Source organism: Hyperolius riggenbachi, chromosome 12, assembly GCF_040937935.1.
Source record: "Hyperolius riggenbachi isolate aHypRig1 chromosome 12, aHypRig1.pri, whole genome shotgun sequence".
Classification (NCBI taxonomy): domain Eukaryota; kingdom Metazoa; phylum Chordata; class Amphibia; order Anura; family Hyperoliidae; genus Hyperolius; species Hyperolius riggenbachi.
In genome coordinates, this window is record NC_090657.1 from 240,391,285 (window position 1) to 240,415,559 (window position 24,275).

Sequence of the window (24,275 nt, forward strand, 5' to 3'; positions counted from 1 at the left end):
GTCACTGTCATGATATGACATGAGGATAGTCCATAAATAGTGAGCAGACATGGAATCCAATGACGAACACTTTATTCTGATCCATACATCAGAGAACTTCCATCAATATCGGAGCATACAGCTTTCACCTAGCTGTCCCACACCAGAATGACTCCCTCTCTCTCTCTACCAGACAGTATAACAAGCTTAGCAAACAGACATCAAATGTTAGCAGATGATAAGAGTAAGGCCAGTCTGCTAACAGACAATAGAACAATGGCCAATGCCTCACCTGACTCCAGTAACTTACAATCAATGCAGAGACATAGCCTAATCACAGCAAACAAACAATGCAGGAATAACATACAATTAGTAAAAATACAGTCATATTACATATCATACATCACAGTCCTCCCCCATATGTTCCTGGACCCCCAGGTGAGCCCATTAGTTGGGTGAGACTGAGGTACAGGTATGTGGCAATTCTGTCCATCTACTCCTTCTCAGTCTAGGTGGGAGTTCATAATTAATTGTCCTTGTCTTCATATGTGCTGGTTGCACTTTTACTCGCTGTCCACATATGATTTGTCCATTCAATTCAAATACAGCCCTCGCTGCATCGTCCGGACTCTCAAACTCAACAAAGCCAAATCCAGGTGGACTCCTGGAGATCCAGATATTGCGCACAGGTCCATAGCAGCCAAACGCTTGCCTCAACTCCCACTTGTTGCTTTGGCTTCCCAAGTGTCCAATGTACACCTTGGTATTTGTCCTGCAAGCTCCATGGGACTGGGCACAGTCAGATGAGTCAGTGGTCAAGATATTATTCGACACACGAACAAAATTAACCCCTCTGGCATGTTCTCTTTCCGCTATTGTTCTTAAGAGTGGGGAAACATCTGTGGAGTTAGTTGCCACATTCCTGCCAACAGCAGGCTGAGGACTCCGAGCAGTTCCATTGTCTCTGATGACATGCGGGCATGCTGCTACCAGGTGCTCAGTCCACCCACAGCCAAAGCATGACTTCCTCACCTGGTTGCTTCTATCAGCTGAAGTGGCAGAACTCCTCTCTGGATTGGTGGGCCTGGGCTCTACACAGGATGGTGTCCTGGATGCTTCCCAGACACACCGATCCTCTGGTAGATGACACACCTGGGACCGGTTCTCCACAAACTGATCGGCCAGCTTTGCAGCCTCCCTCATTGTTGGAGGCTTGCGATCCAGCACCCACATTGTCACCTTTGGAGGACAGCAGCTCAGGAATTGTTCCCGCAAACACAGTTCTTTTAAGTCCTCCAAAGTCCTGACACTACTGCCCTGAATCCACTGATTAAACATGTGTGTCAGCTTCACTCCAAACTCAGTAAAATAGTCTTTTGAGGTCTTAAACAAGGATCGGAAAGACTGTCTGCATGCCTCTGGAGTTTTGGCATACCGAGCCAGCAATGCCCGTTTCACTTCCACAAAGTTAATTCTTTGCTCCAGAGGCAGCAATTTAAAAGTGTCACTGGCCCGGCCAGTCAGCTTTCCTAACAGGATGCGATGCCACTCACTGGTTGGGATACAGTGTGTCTCACAAATGAGTTCAAAAGTTTCCAAGTAGGCATCAATTTCCTCTTTACTTTCATCAAACATGGGGAATAAGGAATACAGTCTGACAGTGTCCATACGTGGCTGTGACATTCCCCCCTGAGATCTGTTCACATTCTGTGCTATCATCTCACTCAGCACTCTGAGCAATGGGAGAAGCATGTCCTCACCTCTGGCAACACCTTCCTGGGTCTGTTCCTGAGACTGTTCCTCCGAGCCTTCATCGGTCTGCACATCTCCACTTTCACTTGGTGCCTCATCATTACTGGCAGCTTGTATCCTCTCCATCAAAAGTTCCACAAGCTGAGGTTTCTTCAGCCCATCAGGATGTAAGCCCCTCTTACGGCATAATTTCCAAAGGGTAGTGATTTTCAACTCCTGCAGCATCTCCTCCATGCTTCTGGTCTTCCAAAGTCTGCTCTGTCCCAGCACTGCTCACCAATATGTCATGATATGACATGAGGATTGTCCATAAACAGGGAGCAGACATGGAATCCAATGACGAACACTTTATTCTGATCCATACATCAGAGAACTTCCATCAATATCGCAGCATACAGCTTTCACCTAGCTGTCCCACACCAGAATGACTCCCTCTCCCTCTACCAGACAGTATAACAAGCTTAGCAAACAGACATCAAATGTTAGCAGATGATAAGAGCAAGGCCAGTCTGCTAACAGACAATAGAACAATGGCACATGCCCCACCTGACTCCAGTAACTTACAATCAGAATCAGAATCAATTTATTTCGCCAAGTGCAGCGGTTGCCGCACCCGGAATTATTTGTGGTACACATTGGCATAGAACATAGTGCAAGAACAACAACAACAACATCAGAACATAACTAGCAAGTAGCAATACAGAAATGCATTGAAGAACAAGGAACATAGTAGTACAAGTACATGTGCAAAATGAACATACGTAGAGCGTAGCAGCTGGTCCTGCAATTTGGTTAATTAGTCCTAGGTGCAAGTACAATGAAATGAAGAATGAAGAATTGCCCCAGGTTGAGTACCTACAGGCTATTTAGGTCTGGATGACAGACCTGCTATTTAGCTTTGCTGTGTGCATGGCTCGAGTTCAGAAGGCACACTGCTTGGGGGAAAAAGGAGTTTCTATGTTTGGAGGTTTTGGTGGAAATAGCTCTGTAACGGTGGTCGGAGCGCATGCGGTTGAAAAAGCGACCGCCGGGGTGGAGGGGGTCTTGCGTGATCCTATTTGCCCTCGTTCTCAGCCTGGAAGCATGGAGGAGGTCCAGTGGTGGCAGGGGTGTACCGATAATCCTTTCTGCGGCCTTGATTACTCTAAGTAGTCTGTACTTGTCACTTGTGGTGGCGCCGCTATACCAGACGATGATGGAGGAGCACAGGATAGACTCGATGGTGGCAGTGTAGAAGCTTGACATCAGTTCCTGCGGCATGCCAAACTTCCTTAGCTGTCTCAATGCAGAGACATAGCCTAATCACAGCAAACAAACAATGCAGGAATAAAATACAATTAGTAAAAATACAGTCATATTACATGTCATACATCACAGTCACCATGGTTAACAATGGAAGATCAATGATTTCAAGCATCACCCTCCTTTTAACATGTCAAGTCTGCCATGCTAACCCAATCAGCCTGACATAATGATCTCCAGCCTTGTGCTCATCAACATTCTCACTTATTTGGAAGGATTGGTGTTATGTGGCAATGGCGGGGTTGGTAACAGGCTTGCGGCAGCATTCTGTACTAGCTGCAGGCGGTGTAGGTGTTTATTTGGAAGGATTGGAGTTATGTGGCAGTGGTGGGGTTGGTAACAGGCTTGCGGCAGCATTCTGTACTAGCTGCAGGCGGTGTAGCTGTTTATTTGGAAGGATTGGTGTTATGTGGCAATGGCGGGGTTGGTAACAGGCTTGCGGCAGCATTCTGTACTAGCTGCAGGCGGTGTAGGTGTTTATTTGGAAGGATTGGTGTTATGTGGCAATGGTGGGGTTGGTAACAGGCTTGCGGCAGCATTCTGTACTAGCTGCAGGTGGTGAAGGTGTTTATTTGGATGGATTGATGTTATGTGACAATGGTGGGTTGGTAACAGCCTTGCGGCAGCATTCTGTACTAGCTGCAGGCGGTGTAGCTGTTTATTTGGAAGGATTGGTGTTATGTGGCAATGGCGGGGTTGGTAACAGTCTTGCGGCAGCATTCTGTACTAGCTGCAGATGGTGCAGGTCTTTATTTGGAAGGATTGGTGTTATGTGGCAATGGCGGGGTTGGTAACAGTCTTGCGGCAGCATTCTGTACTAGCTGCAGGTGGTGAAGGTGTTTATTTGGAAAGATTGGTGTTATGTAGCAATGGCGGGGTTGGCTGGGTAACAGTCTTGCGGTGACATTCTGTACTAGCTGCAGGCGGTGCAGGTCTTTATTTGGAAGGATTGGTGTTAGTTGGCAATGGCGGGGTTGGTAACAGCCTTGCGGCAGCATTCTGTACTAGCTGCAGGCGGTGTAGGTGGTTATTTGGAAGGCCTGCGTAGAGGGCATTGCAGTAGTCCAGCCGTGATGTGATGAATGCGTGATCTCTCAACGTAGATGGTTGCCGCACAGCAGTTCAGGGTTGTCCGAGTAGAAGTCTGTGAATTGCGGCCATAAAATAGCAGATGGGTTATTAGATGGAAAAAAATTACATTGAGGCAGCTGGGAAGCTGGGTTTTCATTTGCAATGTGGAGGAATAAATGTGCTATTGTGTTTTAAGTGGACGGCTCTGTCCTTTCAGTACAGTGAGGTGGTATTGTGTGCAATAATCAGACAAAGAGAAACAGATGATGCTTTATTTAAAAAAAACACACAAGTGCTGGGTTATCAGAGGTTAAGAATGACCCCAGAAAGTACCGCAATGTTCAGGTGTACAAGTGCTCTATGCAGGAGTTCCTCATTGCATCTTTTTCAGGTTGAAAAAGTTTCAGACTCCTTGAAGCAAACCTGAACTGGAAATTAAAAGTAAAAATAAACATATGTAATACTTATCTCCTGTGTGGTCTACTCCTCAATCTCTCTCCCCTCTCCTGCTTCCTGTTTGTACACTGTGATCAATGGAATTCTCCATCCTCTATTTTGAAAATGGCCATTGCCCCATAACAGCTTCCTGGTCAGCACACTGTTATATTGACCGCTTGAGCCATAGGGAAACATGACATTACCTTGCACAACAGTTGTCCTTTATGTATTTATTGTATTTATAAAGTGCCAACATATTACGCAGTGCTGACCTTTCAGCTATAACTAACAGCAACTGATATATTTCAGTACTGACAAAATCTTGTCAGAAGGACTCACTGTAAGAAGAAAATGGTGGGCTTCTGAGAGGAACGGACGGTGAGGTAAGTATTTATTTGCAGCTACATCATGGGCTCTGTTCACAAAACTTCTCATAAATGACTCATCACCTAATTTATAAAAATAACCTTTCAGCACATTTACAAGCAAAGTAATCATAAAAGTAAGCTGTTCCTGATTAACTTCATTTCAATATTTCTTTTCTTACTTTAAAGGGATACTGTAGGGGGGTCGGGGGAAAATGAGTTGAACTTACCCGGGGCTTCTAACGGTCCCCTGCAGACATCCTGTGTTGGCGCAGCCACTCCCCAATGCTTCGGCCCCGCCTCCGGTTCACTTCTGGAATTTCAGACTTTAAAGTCAGAAAACCACTGTGCCTGCGTTGCCGTGTCCTCGCTCCCGCTGATGGCACCAGGAGTGTACTGCGCAGGCACAGACCATACTGGGACTGAGAAATACACTCCTGGTGACATCAGCGGGAGCGAGGACACGGCAACGCAGGCGCTGTGGTTTTCTAACTTTAAAGTCTGAAATTCCAGAAGTGAACTGGAGGCGGGGCCGGAGCATCGGTGAGCGGCTGCGCGGGCACGGGATGTCTGTGGGGAACCGTTAGAAGCCCCGGGTAAGTTCAGCTCATTTTCCCCCGACCACCCTACAGTATCCCTTTAAGTATATTACATTTTTGCTTTTTTGGAGCTTAAAAAGTAACGTAGATAAGGTGACAAAGCGTTGTGAATCACGCTCCATGTGTTTATTTTAAATAATTTTACTCGGTTCAAGGTTCCCTTTAAGGCAGGGCGTAGCAATAGGCATAGCAGTCATTGCATCCTGCTATGGGGCCCTGGAGCAGACGGGGGGCCCAGGTGGTAACTGATGTGTTCACCATTAACTTTCTTGTGTTCCCCCACCCTCTGACTGTGTCTCCGTGCCCCTGAACTATATGCAGTGTAGATTGCATGATCATGTAAATTGTCCAATTAACTCATATCCACGGGGTAGGGGCAGGTGCTTTAGAGAACCAGAGATGAAGCACCCTCTTGTATTTTACCTTATAAATCAGTGGGAACATGACAGTAAACACCTAATCTGCTCTTTGTTTCATTGTTCTCTGTTTAATCTGACTGTTATCACCTCTGATAAGAATCCCCGACTGAGCACTAAGTCTAGCTTTGCTACGGAAAGATTATAGCTGAGTCTGTCTTCTCTGGTGTCTTTTCAAGCCCAAGCCTGCCCCCTTGTGGCTCTGATTTCCTAGCAGAGCCACAAGGGGGCAGGCTTGGGCTTGAAAAGACACCAGAGAAGACAGACTCAGCTATAATCTTTCCGTAGCAAAGCTAGACTTAGTGCTCAGTCGGGGATTCTTATCAGAGGTGATAACAGTCAGATTAAACAGAGAACAATGAAACAAAGGGCAGATTAGGTGTTTACTGTCATGTTCCCACTTATTTATAAGGTAAAATACAAGAGGGTGCTTCATCTCTGGTTCTCTTTAAGAGTGCCTACATCTGAGGGGCCCATGAAAATTTTGCTATGGGGCCCCATGATCTCTATCTAGGCTACTGCTTTAAGGTTCACATTAACGGTACAGTATTTTCCTTAGATGCCATCATTGTATCAGATTTTTACGAGCCAATCGTACAGAAAACCGCACAGCATGTAGAGAAATGATTATCTGATTGGCGCATGTTTGTGTGTGAGTGTACATATGTGAGTACACGCATGTATGTGTGCGCTCACGTTTGTGTGTGCGCGCACGTTTGTGTGTTAGCGCGCATGTTTGCTTGCAATCTCAGACAGCTGACCACATGCTTCAGACGAATCACCTGCACAATTCTCTTGTAAGGTTTATTCACGTAAAACAGGAGCCTGGAAGTGTTTGGTGAGAGACGATCTCCTGCAGTTCTCGGCCTGCTGTACGGAATACAAATAGAGGCACATATTCCCTGTGTCTGGTCTTCTGTCTGTGAATGTGCTGGAGTAATACGCAGTTACATAGGCATTCCCCTTCCAGAGCATTCTGAGAAACCAGGCATTATTTTCTACTGGATTTAGAACTCTCAGTAACGAACGTTCTGCAGAGCTGCACCTGACAGGGCTAAAGATGTTGCCACCTGTAAGAAATGTCCAAATGTAAATCAGGGAAAGAAAAGAGTGTACAGTGGGCAAACACTAACTAAATCATCTATAAATGAATTTGTAAACAATATTTGTAAACATTGTATTCATTATGTGTGTTGTATTCCGCAGCTGATCGCCTGGGACCCGGCTCAGGAGGACGACGTCAGCGTGGTCACAGTGCGGCCAAACTTCCAGGACAACACCCACGTAGGCTTCATCTCCGGCCTGCAGAAGTACCACAGCTACCTGACCTGTGTGCTGTGCTTCACCAGCCCGGGGGAGGGGCCCCGCAGCCCCCCTCAGCTCGTCTGGACCCACGAAGATGGTAGAGCGTTTATTTATGGCACGATTTATTTATCTATTGTATATTCCTGCAGAGCTGGTTATTAGTGCACATAAGTACAGTTACGGGTCTGTGGCACACACTGCATCAGAAGGCTAAAGTAGTCCTCCTACCTAGAGATCTGGCCACAGTCCAGCTTTTACAAGGTCCCCACTGCCTGTAAAGCCTTCCCTCCCTTCTCCCTTGTTGTAAATGTTCTGTCTGCAGCTCAGATCTCTCCAGCACACCTTAAAGTGTTCCCAAGGATCAGGTACAAAACAAGATACTTACCCCAAGAGAGGATCCTATTGAGGATTCCCTCTCTGGTCTGATGTCCCCTGTCGCTGAGCAAACTCCCCCCCCCCCCCCCCCTAAAGATTAGTAACAGGGCATTGTCGATAATCATATCAGGGCCACGCAGGTCATTTGTATTGTGGCCGTGCCGAGGGCTCCGTGCTACTGCGAATGCTTGGGGGGGCTCGTGTAGCTGCTGCCCGGCCATGATACAGGAAGACGAGCTGCACGGGGGGGTCGCTCAGCAGATACAGACTGCCGAGGGGAAGTCACAATGTGCTTCAATCTATTCCGGATAAGGTCTAAAATTAACCCAAACCCAAGCTCGGGTTCAAAACCAAAGGACAACTGGCACAAAAAAAAGGATTTAAAATACATACAGTATACTGTATATAAATTGTACATTTCTTCCAGAGTAAAATGCACTATAAATTATTTTTGTCCTATGTGGCTGTCACTTACAGTAGGTAATTAAAAATCTGACAGTCTTAGGACTAGTCAGTTTACTCATGGGGGATTCACAGGTATTTCTGTATTTACAAAAGCACTTATTGAACAGCAGTTGCTCAGTCCAACTGCCAAAATGTGTGTTCCAATGAGTAAGGAAGCAGGCTGGTAACTCTATATAGATCCTTTCCAGAGAGTGCTTTTGTTAAGAATTAAGGTAATGCAGAGAATCTCCTGTTAGGAAATGGACTAGTCCAGAAATCTGTCAGCTTTTAACCATCTACTGTAAGGGCTGAGACACACCAGAAAAGCTCCCCAAACGCTAGAGGTTTCAAAAGCTCTTCACAATGTAATGCTATGGAGGTTTTTTTTTACAAAACCTCATTGCCCCAGTGTGCGCAGACACAGAGGATAACATTAGCAGGAGGTTTCAAAAACTCAAAACGCTCCGAAAAACTCCTCTGGTGTGCACCAGGCCTACGTGACCGTAACATAGGAAAAAGTCATTTCTAGTGCTCAGGGGGAAGTGTAGATATTGTAAATGTATCATTTTTTCCCATTAGTAGTGCTTTAATCTCCCTGTCGTTCAGTTTCTGCTGGATTTCATTGCAAAAATGGGTTTAAGTAATTTTCATGAATTTTGCGTGTAACTTACCAAACAAAATGTGTCCAGCGAGGATCATCCGTTGTAAGTATAATACAAGTGTCAAACACAAAATCATGTTCAAAAATAAATGTGATTTTTCCTTTCTGCCAGCCCATAATTCCTTAAAGAGACACTGAAGCGAAAAGAAAAAAAAATTATGATATTATGATTTGTATGTGTAGTACAGCTAAGAAGTAAAACATTAAGATCAGATACATCAGTCTAATTGTTTCCAGTACAGGAAGAGTTAAGAAACTCCAGTTGTTGTCTCTATACAAAAAAGCCATTAAGCTCTACGACTTTCAAAGTCGTGGAGAGGGCTGTTATCTGACTTTTATTATCTCAACTGTTAGTTAATTTTTTACTTTTTCTCTGCCAGAGGAGAGGTCATTACTTCACAGACTGCTCTGAAAGACTCATTTTGAATGCTGAGTGTTGTGTAATCTGCACATATTAGAGAATGATGCAATGTTAGAAAAAACACTATATACCTGAAAATAAAAATATGAGAATATTTTCTTTGCTGCTAATCTTCTAGTAATTATTCATAGTACACAACCAATTCTTTAAATCATATATTTTTTTTCGCTTCAGTGTCTCTTTAAGGCCCGGTTCACATTAGCGCTCCCTGTCCGGATCCGCCTGATCGGATCCGGACCGTATACTGTACAAACGGAACGTACGTTCCACATAGCAATGCAAAGTCTATGCGGACGTTCACATGCGTACGTTCCGTACAGTACGGAGCCGGATTGGATCCGGACTCCGGAGGCTTTTCCAACATGCGCTATTTTTTGGGTCCGGATCATCCGGCCCACGCACCCGGATCGGATCCTGACTGCACCATGCGGATGTGGAAACCTATGGGGAACGGAGAGCACAGAACACACTGGTGACAAACACCGGACATTCTACCCCACTTCCTATGCGGATTCTAGCGGCTATTTCGGATGGGGACACATGGGCAGCAGTGGATCAGCAGTGACAGACGTGCTGGAGCTGTTTGGCAGTATGTCGGAGGTGGAGGTGAGGCCTACAGCGGAGGAGCTGATTCTACAGGTGCACCTTCTGCAGACCCCAACAAGTTTAGGTACTTTTGTTATTTTTTTGTTATTTTTTTTTTCCCGGATCCGCATGGCAGCCGTGTTCACACCGCAAGAAATACGCATGCAAACGGACCGGATCCGCATCGCATGCGGATAGGTGCCGTACGGCTCCCATGCGTATCAAGTCCGGCTCCGATGCGGATCCGGTCCGTTTGCGTGACAGAACGCAAGTGTGAATGGAGCCTTAGCCTTTTAACAGAAAACGTGAAGTTTTCTCATGCAGTTTCTTTTTTGTTGTTTGGTATTTTTCACATTGAAATTCACGTTTTTGTGCAAATTTCGCGTGCAAGTTTCCAGACAATGCGAAGCGCATGGAAGAAAACATAACCCTGCCTTAAAGAAAACCTGAACTGAAAATTAAATTCAAAATAAACATGTACAAGTCATACTTACGGCCTGTGTAGTCTATTCCTCAATCTCTTTCTCCTCTCCTCCATCCTGTTTGTCCACTGTGATCAATGGGATTCTCCGTCCTCCATTTTGAAAATGGCCATTACCCCATAACAGCTTCCTGGTCATCACACTGTTACACTGTAACATCGCCCACTTGAGCCATAGGGAAACATGGACATATCATTTCTCCTCTCAGCTGTAACTGACAGCAACTGATATATAACTGACAGCAACTGATATATTTCAGTTCTGACAAAATGTTGCCAGAACTGGAAGGGATTATTATCAGAAGAAAATGGTGAGCTTCTGAGAGGAACTGATGGCAAGGTAACTATGTAATGTTCATTTGAAGTTACCTCATGTGTTTATTTTAAATAATTTTACTCAGTACAGGTTCTCTTCTTTAAGGTGGCCATACAGCAGGTGAATTGGTAGCCGATCGACCATCCCATTTGTTTATAATCGAAATTGGGTGAAAATCGTTGCCGCCAAGTGCATGCCCGACCGACAATGCGACCAATTACGGGCTGAAATTGGTCGCATGTATGGACTGGACATGCTGCAAAATGTCGGGCAGACTTGCTTAGTTGGATGCGCAGCGGTAGCGGCAAGCGATATCGGGACGGGCGCGGTGAAACCCCGGCGCTGTTCCCGCAATGTGTACGAGTGTGTGTAAATGTGCTGTAATGTGAATTTATACATTACCTGTCCTGTGTCGCTGTGGCCGGCCGTCTTCCACCTCTCTTCAATCACCCGCATACACACTGCCGGCGCATTGCATGCCGACACGTGACGTCACACAAGCGCCAGATTGGATCAGAGAGATTTGTCTCTTGCTGGAATCATTGCTAGGTGTATGGCCACCTTTAGATCTGCTGGATGAGCCTGACTTGTCCCAACTGTTTTCAGCTACTTTTCCCTGGACCAGTCGGGCTCATCCGTACCGCCAGGAGGAGTAGGAACAAGATTTCAGTCTTATGAATGTTGTACAGCAATACTGCAGACCACAGCAATGCTGCCAGTCATTGCAAATGAAGAAGATATGAGTGTGGGGTCTGCACCATCTGTTTCTCAAGTCACAATGGTTTCCTGCTCTGTGATTGGCCCAGCCTGCGGCACATGATCCGCCCACTGAGATGTCATTGTGACCAGGGCTGGATGGCAGTTTCTGGTTTTGTGGTTTATGGTTTTGTTAGACTGTAGCAGCGACAGACTGAACTCTCTTCCTGTTTGTGTGATTCCAGTGCCGGGTCCTGTGGGGAGTCTCGGGTTTGATGACATTCTGGACACCTCCCTGCGGGTGACGTGGCAGGAGCCCACGGAGAAGAATGGTATCCTTTCAGGTAGGTCCTTACAGTACTGATTGCAAGATGTTTATGTGACTGCTGGACGGCAAACCAACAATGTGCCTCAACATGACCCCATTACCTCAACATGACCCCAGAGCCTCAACATGACCCCAGTTCCTCAACATGACCCCAGAGCCTCAACATGACCCCCAGAGCCTCAACATGACCCCAGAGCCTCAACATGACCCCAGAGCCTCAACATGACCCCAGAGCCTCAACATGACCCCAGAGCCTCAACATGACCCCAGTGCCTCAACATGACCCCAGAGCCTCAACATGACCCCATTACCTCAACATGACCCCAGAGCCTCAACATGACCCCTGTGCCTCAACATGACCCCAGTGCCTCATCATGACCCCAGTGCCTCATCATGACCCCAGAGCCTCAGCATGACCCCAGAGCCTCAACATGACCCCAGTGCCTCATCATGACCCCAGAGCCTCAACATGACCCCCAGAGCCTCAACATGACCCCAGAGCCTCAACATGACCCCAGTGCCTCATCATGACCCCAGAGCCTCAACATGACCCCCAGAGCCTCAGCATGACCCCAGAGCCTCAACATGACCCCAGTGCCTCATCATGACCCCAGAGCCTCAACATGACCCCCAGAGCCTCAACATGACCCCATTACCTCAACATGACCCCCAGAGCCTCAACATGACCCCATTACCTCAACATGACCCCATTACCTCAACATGACCCCAGTGCCTCAACATGACCCCCAGAGCCTCAACATCACCCCAGAGCCTCAACATGACCCCCAGAGCCTCAACATGACCCCATTACCTCAACATGACCCCCAGAGCCTCAACATGACCCCATTACCTCAACATGACCCCATTACCTCAACATGACCCCATTACCTCAACATGACCCCAGTGCCTCAACATGACCCCCAGAGCCTCAACATGACCCCAGAGCCTCAACATGACCCCAGAGCCTCAACATGACCCCCAGAGCCTCAACATGACTCCAGAGCCTCAACATGACCCCAGAGCCTCAACATGACCCCAGAGCCTCAACATGACCCCAGAGCCTCAACATGACCCCAGAGCCTCAACATGACCCCCAGAGCCTCAACATGACCCCAGAGCCTCAACATGACCCCATTACCTCAACATGACCCCATTACCTCAACATGACCCCATTACCTCAACATGACCCCATTACCTCAACATGACCCCATTACCTCAACATGACCCCAGTGCCTCAACATGACCCCCAGAGCCTCAACATGACCCCCAGAGCCTCAACATGACCCCCAGAGCCTCAAAATGACCCCAGAGCCTCAACATGACCCCAGAGCCTCAACATGACCCCAGTGCCTCAACATGACCCCAGTGCCTCAACATGACCCCCAGTGCCTCAACATGACCCCATTACCTCAACATGACCCCATTACCTCAACATGACCCCATTACCTCAACATGACCCCATTACCTCAACATGACCCCATTACCTCAACATGACCCCAGTGCCCCAACATGACCCCCAGAGCCTCAACATGACTCTAGAGCCCCAACATGACTCATCAGCGAGTAGCCTCTCATTTCAACTCCACGTGGGCCTCTGCACAGGGAAGAAGAGGGGGAGGCACTCAGGGAGGGGAGTGAGCCAACTTTCCATCATCAGCTGCCTGTAGGCACGTGCCTAGAGTGCCTTATGGTGAATCCGGCCCTGGTTTGAAATGAAGAAATACAGTGGGTTACAAAAGTATTCGGCCCCCTTGAAGTTTTCCACATTTTGTCATATTACTGCCACAAACATGAATCAATGTTATTGGAATTCCACGTGAAAGACCAATACAAAGTGGTGTACATGTGAGAAGTGGAACGGAAATCATACATCATTCCAAACATTTTTTACAAATCAATAACTGCAAAGTGGGGTGTGCGTAATTATTCAGCCCCTGATTCAGTACTTTGTAGACCCACCTTTTGCTGCAAATACAGCTGCCAGTCTTTTAGGGTATGTCTCTACCAGCTTTGCACATCTAGAGACTGAAATCCTTGCCCATTCTTCTTTGCAAAACAGCTCCAGCTCAGTCAGATTAGATGGACAGCGTTTGTGAACAGCAGTTTTCAGATCTTGCCACAGATTCTTGATTGGATTTAGATCTGGACTTTGACTGGGCCATTCTAACACATGGATATGTTTTGTTTTAAACCATTCCATTGTTGCCCTGGCTTTATGTTTAGGGTCATTGTCCTGCTGGAAGGTGAACCTCCGCCCCAGTCTCAAGTCTTTTGCAGACTCCAAGAGGTTTTCTTCCAAGATTGCCCTGTATTTGGCTCCATCCATCTTCCCATCAACTCTGACCAGCTTCCCTGTCCCTGCTGAAGAGATGCACCCCCCGAGCATGATGCTGCCACCACCATATTTGACAGTGGGGATGGTGTGTTCAGAGTAATGTGCAGTGTTAGTTTTCTGCCACACATAGCGTTTTGCATTTTGGCTCAAAAGTTCCATTTTGGTCTCATCTGACCAGAGCACCTTCTTCCACATGGTTGCTGTGTCCCCCACATGGCTTGTGGCAAACTGCAAACGGGACTTCTTATGCTTTCTGTTAACAATGGCTTTCTTCTTGCCACTCTTCCATAAAGGCCAACTTTGTGCAGTGCATGACTAATAGTTGTCCTATGGACAGAGTCTCCCACCTGAGCTGTAGATCTCTGCAGCTCGTCCAGAGTCACCATGGGCCTCTTGACTGCATTTCTGATCAGCGCTCTCCTTGTTCGGTCTGTGAGTTTAGGTGGACGGCCTTGTCTTGTTAGGTTTTCAGTTGTGCCATACTACTTTCATTTCTGAATGATTGTTTGAACAGTGCTCCGTGGGATGTTCAAGGCTTTGGAAATGTTTTTGTATAGTAAACCTGCTTTAAATTTCTCAATAACTTTGTCCCTGACCTGTCTGGTGTGTTCTTTGGACTTCACGGTGTTGTTGCTCCTAAGATTCTCTTAGACAACCTCTGAGGCCGTCACAGAGCACCTGTATTTATACTGACATTAGATTACACACAGGTGCACTCTATTTAGTCATTAGCACGCATCAGGCAATGTCTATGGGCAACTGACGGCACTCAGGCCAAACGGGGCTGAATAATTACGCACACCCCACTTTGCAGTTACTTATTTGTAAAAAATGTTTGGAATGATGTATGATTTCCGTTCCACTTCTCACATGTACACCACTTTGTATTGGTCTTTCGTGTGGAATTCCAATAAAATTGATTCATGTTTGTGGCAGTCATATGACAAAATGTGGAAAACTTCAAGGGGGCCGAATACTTTTGCAACCCACTGTATATCAATTTAATTGATGGGAATAAAGTTTAGAGTCAATTAAACACATACCGGTATTTCAGTAGAAAAATACATACCAGTATATTTGCACAAATCTACACATCAGTCTTCCTGAAAGAGGGACAAATGAGGAAGAAAGAGGGACAGAGGTATTTGGTGAGAGTAGGAGTCACCGTACAGGGGACACTTTGGTGCAGTTGTTAAATTGCGGGACCAAGAGCCCCTGTCATTCTTTTGTGTGTTGCAGCCCCTAGTGCAGGCATGGGTAAACTTGGCCCTCCAGCTGTTGAGGAACTACAAGTCCCACAATGCATTACAGGAGCCTGACAACCACAGTCATGACTGATAAAGGCAAATGCATTGTGGGATTTGCAGTTCCTTAACGGCTGGAGGGCCACGTTTGCCTATGCCTGCCCTAGTGTGTATGAATGTATATGGTATTCATTAGGTAACTTTCTTTTTAGAAATCTCCAGTTTCTGTCTTCTGCATCCACTGAATAGTCCAGATACCAGGGGCGATATATATCACTTCATTTTTATTTTAATGGCATGGGTGTGCTTATCTGCACCTGTCACAGTTACAGCAACACATAAAGCTTCTACACTCTCCCGCCAGTCATAAGCACGGGACGGAGGGAGTACATTCTGCACGGAAGGGCAATTACACAGGAAAATGGAAAGTTTTGAAGGCATTTTGTGGAAATGTCAGGTCCACTTTGTGTAAAGTTCATGGGTGGGAATGGCGGCGCTCGGCACGATCTGTCGATGTCTGCGGGAAAGAGAGATAATGGCTTCTGACACTTGCCAAACTCATTTTACATGAATTACTGTGTTCTCTTGTCCCCGGGCTGATCCTGATTATCATACCTGTGATTGGGAGAGAACTACTAGAACTCTCCAGCGGGACTCTCTGCCTGGATCCGCTGCTAACTCATGTCAGTAGGAACTAGAGATGGAGCTTCGCCCTGCATGCAAATGTAATGCAAACAGTATGCAGCTTGGATTTGGGCAAATGTACTTCCTGTCAATCTGGATAGGTTCCATGTTGCATACAACTTGCCTGGAGTTTTTTGCCCAGCAGAGCTTGCATGAGACGTTTTCTTGTTCTTAAAGTGTACCCGAACTGCAGCTCCATTGTACAAAGATTCTTACCTAAAGAGAGGAAAGCCTCAGGGTCTTATTGAGGCTTCCCTTGCTACCTCGTCGTCGAGCGCCGCCCCCCCCCCCCCCCCCCAAAAAAAACCCATTAGCAATAAGGCATTGTTGCTAATCCCATCAGGCTCACGCAGCTCCTCCTCCTTATTCATGGCCACGCAATAGGCGACTGAGCCCGCCCACGCATGCGCAGTGAGCCAGAGCCGCAGGATCCATGCTACTGCTCATGAGTAGGCAGGCTCCCGCAGCTACAGCGCGACTATAAGGAAGTTGAGCTGCGCGGCTCTGATGTGAAGGGGGGGCCACACTCTGCAACGGGGGACAACGGAGCAGCGAGGGAAGCCTAAATAGGATCCTGAGGCTTCTTTCTCTTTAGAGTAAGAAGTGAGAGGGATATGGAGGATGCCATATTTATTTCCTGTTAAACAATACCAGTTACCTGGCTGCCCTGCTGGTCTATTTGGCTGAATAACACCAGAAACAAGCATGCAACTAATCTTGTCAGATCTGACAATAATGTCAGGAACACCTGATCTGCTGCATGCTTGTTCAGGGGCTATGGCTGAAAGTATTAGAGGCAGAGAGTCAGCAGGGCAGCCAGGTAATGTGTATTGCTTAAAAGGAAATAAATATGTCCGCATATTCCTCGTTACAGTTGTCCTTTAATGCCAATCTCTAGACAAAGATGTCAGAGAAATCACTATTAACAGTTAAGGTGGCCATACATTTTGCAACGTGCTACCAGATCGACCATTAGATGGATCTCTCTCTGATCATAGATGATCAGAGAGGGATTTATTGCCTGTCCAAACACAGCACACCGATTTACAATAGTTTACAGTAGTTTTATGGGCCAGCAAGGGGAAGGTGGGCGGGATTTGTTACTCAGGGGAGGAGGCTGGCACTGCAGCTCAGTCAATTGGGCGGGATTTATGTTACTCAGGGGAGGAGGCTGGCACTGCAGCTCAGTCAATTGGGCAGGATTTATGTTACTCAGGGGAGGAGGCTGGCACTGCATCTCAGTCAATTGGGCAGGATTTATGTTACTCAGGGGAGGAGACTGGCACTGCATCTCAGTCAATTCTGGCCTGGAGCACAGACTTTGACAGGTCACCGATGGAGGGAAAAATCTCACACATGGTAAGTACCTTCCCCCTTGCACCTAGGGCCACCTGTACATTACCACTTCAGTGGTCAGTTTTAGTAAAAATGAATAACATTTCTACACAGATACGAAATATCCCTGATAAATACAAAAAATGTGCCTCTGGGCACACAAGAATATGCTACCCACAAAAGAGGTTACATTTTTTACAGAGGTGTTCATGCTATAATGAAGTTTAAAAAAAAAAAAAAAAAAAAAAAAAAAAAACACTGGGCTAAATAACCTAGATAGCCACAAATGATATATACTGTATGTAAACAGCATACAAGTAAATCAGCTTTACCCGATAAAAATGTGCATTAATCTTACCCCTTGATATTTGTGTAACAATGTCGCGTTAAAGATCTTTGGGCCCTAGCAAATTTAAATAGTAGTTTGCTGCACCTCTGTGGGGTCAGTTAGCGTTCTACTGTTCCCATGGATCTTAGGTCTCAACGATTAACGACACATTTCGACCTACATTTACTTAGGACGGGGTTTGAGGGAAGGGGTGGTGCTGCTTACAAGCCACAGGTAGCCCCTCCTACCTAATTAAAGGGGTAGGGCATTCTCACAACAAATATATCTTCGGTTATTTAACAACAAGTGAAGTACACACAGCCAGGGGCGGCTCCAAGAATTTTTTTTAGGGGGTGCTATGAAGGTGCTGGATCTTTTCTAGGGTTAGATGTGAACTTGCGGCGAAGTGCGCCTCTAAAAAAAAAAAAGGGTTGTGGTCAAAAAAGGGGCCTGTTTATGCACTGGAAAGTGGGCGTGTATAGGTAATATAGTTGCCCCAGTATAGGTAGTATAGTTCCCCAGTATAAGTAGTATTGCTGCCCCAGTATAGGGAGTATAGGCAGTATATATAGTACAGGCGTCTTCTCTGCTTCTCCCCGCCTCCTCTCCCTCTGCAGTTATATAGCTACAAGAAAATGGCCGCCGATGTCCGCATTTGTGGACATTGGCGGCCATTTTCTTGTAGCACTGCTCTAATTACAGACGGAGCAGGGAGGAGGGGGCGGTGAGCGGTGACACAGGGGTGCTAAGGGGGTGCTTTGACTATTGCACCCCCCTGGCGCCACCCATGCACACAGCACAGTTGTATAAATATAGCGGCGGTGCAAGTTCAAGTCACTAGGAGGGATTGTTTTTAATTTATAGTTTCTCATTGTTTCCTTCTGCAGGGGCCGGATGCCATTATTCACAATTCACTTTGATATTTTCAAAGCAAAAAATGCTCTTAAATTTAGTTCCAGACAATTTCCCACCATGGAAAGCAATAAAATGCCATGCCAGGGGACTGTTTTCTATTTCTAGCGGTTATATCTCTGAAACGTTCCAAGACGCGGGTTTTTAAACTGCGTCCAGCTTTGCCTATAGATTATCACCCAAGGGAGCACGCCGTCTTGTGGACCGCCCTGCGATTTGGCAGTTTAGCGCATATATAACGTACGGTATATTATTATTATTGGCTTATAAAGCACCGACAGATTCCGTGGCACTGTACAATGTAAGAAACAAACATAATATAATACAGATAATATACAAAATACAGAACTGGCAATTACAGTGACAGAAGTATATCCTTTTTTCTTATGATCGCTATCCGAGAAATGACCAGATTTATCAACAAAAGTACACACTGGAATGCTACCACTTTATGTGGTTTCAGGATTTTTGTGCTTTCTACCTTTTTCCCTCTCTGCCACATATTCCGACATACCACTTATTATTGTTATAATTGTTATTATTATTTATTGGATTTATATAGCACCAACATATTATGCAGCGCTGTACAATACATAGGATTACAGACAATGATAACAGGAGTGACCGATAACACAATATATGCAATAAGACACACAATACAGGTAATAAAACAATGCCAGATCATACACTGGAGTAGCAGTCCCAATAATACAAGTTCACATTATTCTGGGTAGAGTGTGCAATCAAGTCTGATACACAAGGAGGTAGGGCCCTGCCAAAGGCTTACAATCTAGAGAGACATGACAGGATGGAGAAGTTCTCAGCAGAGAGAGTTGGGGCAGCAGTGAGGGGAGGTAGTCCTCCTTGAAGATGTGAGTTTTGAGGGCTTGTTTGAAGGTGTTGAAAGAGGGGGCAAGCCTGATGGGCAGTGTGAGAGAATTCCACAGGATGGGGGCAGCTCTAGTGAAGTCCTGTAGTCATGGATGGAAGTGTGAGATGCCTGAGCTGCACAAATATCCGCTCAAAACCATTAGCAACTTATTAATCGTTTTTAATCGCTATCTAATAACATTTGGAAATTAGGGGAAAATGTTTTTATTGCTCACGCGCTCTAATCTTGAATTGACATTTATGAAGTATTCACCTCACAAGTTGGTAATTTACTTCACAAGCACCCCTTGAGTCCATCATCCCCATGAGGGGATGGACTAGTCCAAAACCTTTCAGATCTGTCAGCATTTTACTACCCATTGTAAGTGACAGCAACATAGGAAAAAAGAATGTATAGTTCATTTTACTCCTGGAGAAATCTACATTTTATATGTATTTGAAATTTTACAGTTTTTCATGATTGTTCTTTAATAAAAAAAAAATCCTGTAATATGTGATGGAATGCAACGATTTTGTGTTTTTAGGGTATAAAATCTCCTGTCAGGAATTCAACCAAACCAACACCAGAGTGACGCATTACCTTCCCAACGTCACGCTGGAGTACCGGGTCACCGGCCTCACCTCCCTCACCACCTACACTATCCAGGTGGCAGGAATGACCTCCAAGGGCCAGGGGGCAGTGTCTTCCTCCACCATCTCGTCAGGCGTGCCACCAGGTCAGTATGCCGCGCTCTCTGTCTGCCTCGGGAGAACAAGCACCACATAAATCAATGTACAAATAAAACGGTGTCACAGCCATATATACAGTATTGTTTATGGTACTCCCTTCTACCGAATTCTATTGGTAATTTAGTTTACAAGAATTGACATCAATTCTTCAAAGGCTGTTTGATAAAGAAAAAAAAAAGTCCTTGAAATACGGCATTCGGTATTTGACTTTTTTTTTGCTGATTCATCAAGATTTTCACAGGTGCAGTAGAAGTTCGGTAATTTACCGAAGCCCATTTTGGTAACAGCAGACGTGTAAGCTGTTCTCCGTGCAGAGAAAGCATTGCAATAGACACCCCGACATCGGTTTGGATGTACGTTTTGTTATACTGTTTGTTATCCTTCCTCTGCTCTCGTTGACTCTGTCCATTAGTCTTTCTTAACATGATGCAGAGAAGCAGATGAACTTCCAGGAGACATTACACATGCCCTGCTTAGGTGATTTCCCCACTAGCTACTCCGCATCTTCAAACAGGAACTTAAGTGCTTAAACTGCTGAAGGGAGGCAGGGGAAACCACTTTTGTTCCGTGATCTCTCTACTTGCTCACACACACCCCTATTATATACAACCCCCGTAAGTGCCTATCAAGAACACCCCACCTAATATACAGTGGGTTGCAAAAGTATTCGGCCCCCTTGAAGTTTTCCACATTTTGTCATATTACTGCCACAAACATGAATCAATTTTATTGGAATTCCACGTGAAAGACCAACACAAAGTGCTGTACATGTGAGAAGTGGAACGGAAATCATACATCGTTCCAAACATTTTTTTACAAATAAATAACTGCAAAGTGGTGTGTGCATAATTATTCGGCTCCCTTTGATCTAAATGCAGTCAGTTGCCATTAGACATTGCCTGATGAGTGCTAATGACTAAATAGAGTGCACCTGTGTGTAATCTAATGTCAGTACAAATACAGCTGCTTTGTGAGGGCCTCAGAGGTTGTCTAAGAGAATATTGGGAGCAACAACACCATGAAGTCCAAAGAACACACAAGACAGGTCAGGGATCAAGTTATTGAGAAATTTAAAGCAGGCTTAGGCTACAAAAAGATTTCCAAAGCCTTGAACATCCCACGGAGCACTGTTCAAGCGATCATTCAGAAATAGGAGTATTGCACAACTGTACACTTACCAAGACAAGGCCATCCACCTAAACTCACAGGCCGAACAAGGAGAGCGCTGATCAGAAATGCAGTCAAGAGGCCCATGGTGACTCTGGACGAGCTGCAGAGATCTACAGCTCAGGTGGGAGACTCTGTCCATAGGACAACTATTAGTCATGCACTGTACAAAGTTGGCCTTTATGGTTAGATGAGACCAAAATGGAAACTTTTGGCCAAAATGCAAAACGCTCTGTGTCGTGGAAAACTAACACTGCACAGCACTCTGAGCACACCATCCCCACTGTTAAATATGGTGGTGGCAGCATCATGCTCGGGGGGTGCATCTCTTCAGCAGGGACAGGGAAGCTGGTCAGAGTTGATGGGAAGATGGATGGAGCCAAATACAGGGCAAGCTTGGAAGAAAACCTCTTGGAGACTGCAAAAGACTTGAGACTGGGACGGAGGTTCACCTTCCAGCAGGACAACGACCCTAAACATAAAGCCAGGGCAACAATGGAATGGTTTAAAACAAAACATATCCATGTGTTAGAATGGCCCAGTCAAAGTCCAGATCTAAATCGAATCGAGAATCTGTGGCAAGATCTGAAAACTGCTGTTCACAAACGCTGTCCATCTAATCTGACTGAGCTGGAGCTGTTTTGCAAAGAAGACTGGGCAAGGATTTCAGTCTCTAGATGTGCAAAGCTGGTAGAGACATACCTAGAGTGACCAGATTTTAGTGGGTCCAACCTGGGACAGGGGGCGTGGGGGGGGGGCCGCGGCGAAAAGTGGGGAGGATTGAGGAGAACGCATCGACGAAGACTGGGGAGGGGGCTGCGCGCGCCGCAGCGAAAAATGGGCGTGGCCATACCATTGTATGGGCGGAGCTAATGTAATGATGTAACAGCAAGGCATAAGAAAGCACTGTTTACGCCATGATGTGGACAAACGTGACTTTGCATCATGGGTGTGCAGAAACTGTGTGATGCTAATAGTATACCGTAACCACAAAGCAGCAAACATAGCCATCTATGACCATTAAATAATAAATGCAGTAACAGTTACCCCGGACACCAGAAAATAAACGCAATGGGCAACATGTCAGCACAAAATAAACGCAATGCGGGCAACATGTCAGCACAAAATAAACGCAATGCGGGCAACATGTCAGTACAAAATAAATGCAATGCGAGCAAACATGTCAGTACAAAATAAACGCAATGGGCAACATGTCAGTATAAAATAAATGCAATGCGAGCAAACATGTCAGTACAAAATAAACGCAATGCGCGCCGACATGTCAGTACAAAATAAACGCAATGCGGGCAAACATGTCAGTACAAAATAAACGCAATGCGGGCAAACATGTCAGTACAAAATAAACGCAATGTGGGCAAACATGTCAGTACAAAATAAACGCAATGCGGGCAAACATGTCAGTACAAAATAAACGCAATGTGGGCAAACATGTCAGTACAAAATAAACGCAATGCGGGCAACATGTCAGTACAAAATAAACGCAATGCGGGCAAACATGTCAGTACAAAATAAACGCAATGTGGGCAAACATGTCAGTACAAAATAAACGCAATGCGGGCAACATGTCAGTACAAAATAAACGCAATGCGGGCAAACATGTCAGTACAAAATAAATGCAATGCGGGCAAACATTTCACCAGAAAATTAACGCAATGCTGGCAAACATTTCACCAGAAAAGAAACGCAATGCGGGCAAACATTTCACCAGAAAAGAAACGCAATGCGGGCAAACATTTCACCTGGAAAAGAAATGCAATGTGGGCAAACATTTAACCTGGAAAAATAAACGCAATGCGGGCAAACATTTCACCTGGAAAAGAAAGCATTTACTCACCTGGCAGAAGTCTCCGGCCTCTGGCGCGCTGCTCCCGGGACCACCTTCCTCCTGAAGTCTCCCGCGCTGACAGGGCTACGGCAAGATAGTGCCCGAAGCCCTGTACTGGAGACACAAATAGTCTCCAGTACAGGGCTTCGGCAGCCATCTTGCCGTAGCCCTGCTCGCCTGCCGGTGTCAGAACAGACACCGGAAGAGGAGGCCGGAGCGGGGTTGCGGGCAATGAACTGGCACAGCGTCTATAGACGCCGCTGCCAGTTCATAAGGAAAAGCAGGACGTTTCCCGGGACCTCATGCAGCCTGGGACAGCGGACTCCGAATCCGGGACGTGTCCCGGGCAATCCGGGACGTCTGGTCACTCTAGACATACCCTAAAAGACTGGCAGCTGTAATTGCAGCAAAAGGTGGTTCTACAAACTACAAAGTATTGATTCAGGGGGCCGAATAATTATGCACACCCCACTTTGCAGTTATTTGTAAAAAATGTTTGGAATGATGTATGATTTTCGATCCACTTCTCACATGTACACCACTTTGTATTAGTCTTTCACGTGGAATTCCAATAAAATTGATGCATGTTTGTGGCAGTAATGTGACAAAATGTGGAAACCGGCAACGGGGCTGAATACTTTTGCAACCCACTGTATAATCCTAACACCCCAAAACCCCTCTTCCCGCCTTCCTCATATGCACCGTGCACTGTTTATGTGATGTCAGGTTTGTTGCTGAGATCACAGCCTGTCCAGAGCTGTTAATACAGGGCTACCTTCTCTCTACAGAACTGCCTGGAGCTCCGACAAACGTGGCAGTCAGCAACATTGGCCCTCGTTCTGTCACCTTGCAATTCCGTCCCGGCTATGATGGAAAGACCTCCATATCCAGATGGCAGGTGGAAGCCCAGGTGAGCCAATCACACGGCATGTGCCTTGTGTACTGTAATGCTGGGGGTGCTCGTAAAGGACCACTGTCACAAAAAATGTATCAATTTTAAAATAAACATAAACAAATACAAATAAGAAGTACGTCTTATCCAGAGTCAAATGAGCCATCAATTACTTTTTGTCCTATGTTCCCGTCACTTACAGTAGGTAGTAGAAATCTTACAGAACTTACAGGTGTTCGACTAGTCCATCTCCTCATGGGGGATTTTTTAGCATTTCATTTTTTACAAAAGCAATCCCTGGAAGAGATCTGTACATAGACACCGGCTGCCCTCCTACCTGCTTGTACACTATTCTTGCATTTGGACTGAGCAACTGCA

General features: G+C 45.9%; 1 protein-coding gene across 25 annotated transcripts in view; it reads left to right on the forward strand.

Moving 5' to 3' along the window:
- SDK2 (sidekick cell adhesion molecule 2) overlaps positions 1 to 24,275 on the forward strand; it is a 1,552,195-nt gene that overhangs the window by 1,425,005 nt on the left and 102,915 nt on the right. For all 25 annotated transcript variants that reach the window (XM_068263131.1, XM_068263129.1, XM_068263132.1 and 22 more), the window contains 4 exons: positions 7,129 to 7,324; positions 11,452 to 11,550; positions 19,788 to 19,979; positions 23,794 to 23,915. In XM_068263131.1, the coding sequence (XP_068119232.1) occupies positions 7,129 to 7,324; positions 11,452 to 11,550; positions 19,788 to 19,979; positions 23,794 to 23,915 (609 nt within the window). The remainder of the gene's footprint in view (positions 1 to 7,128; positions 7,325 to 11,451; positions 11,551 to 19,787; positions 19,980 to 23,793; positions 23,916 to 24,275) is intronic.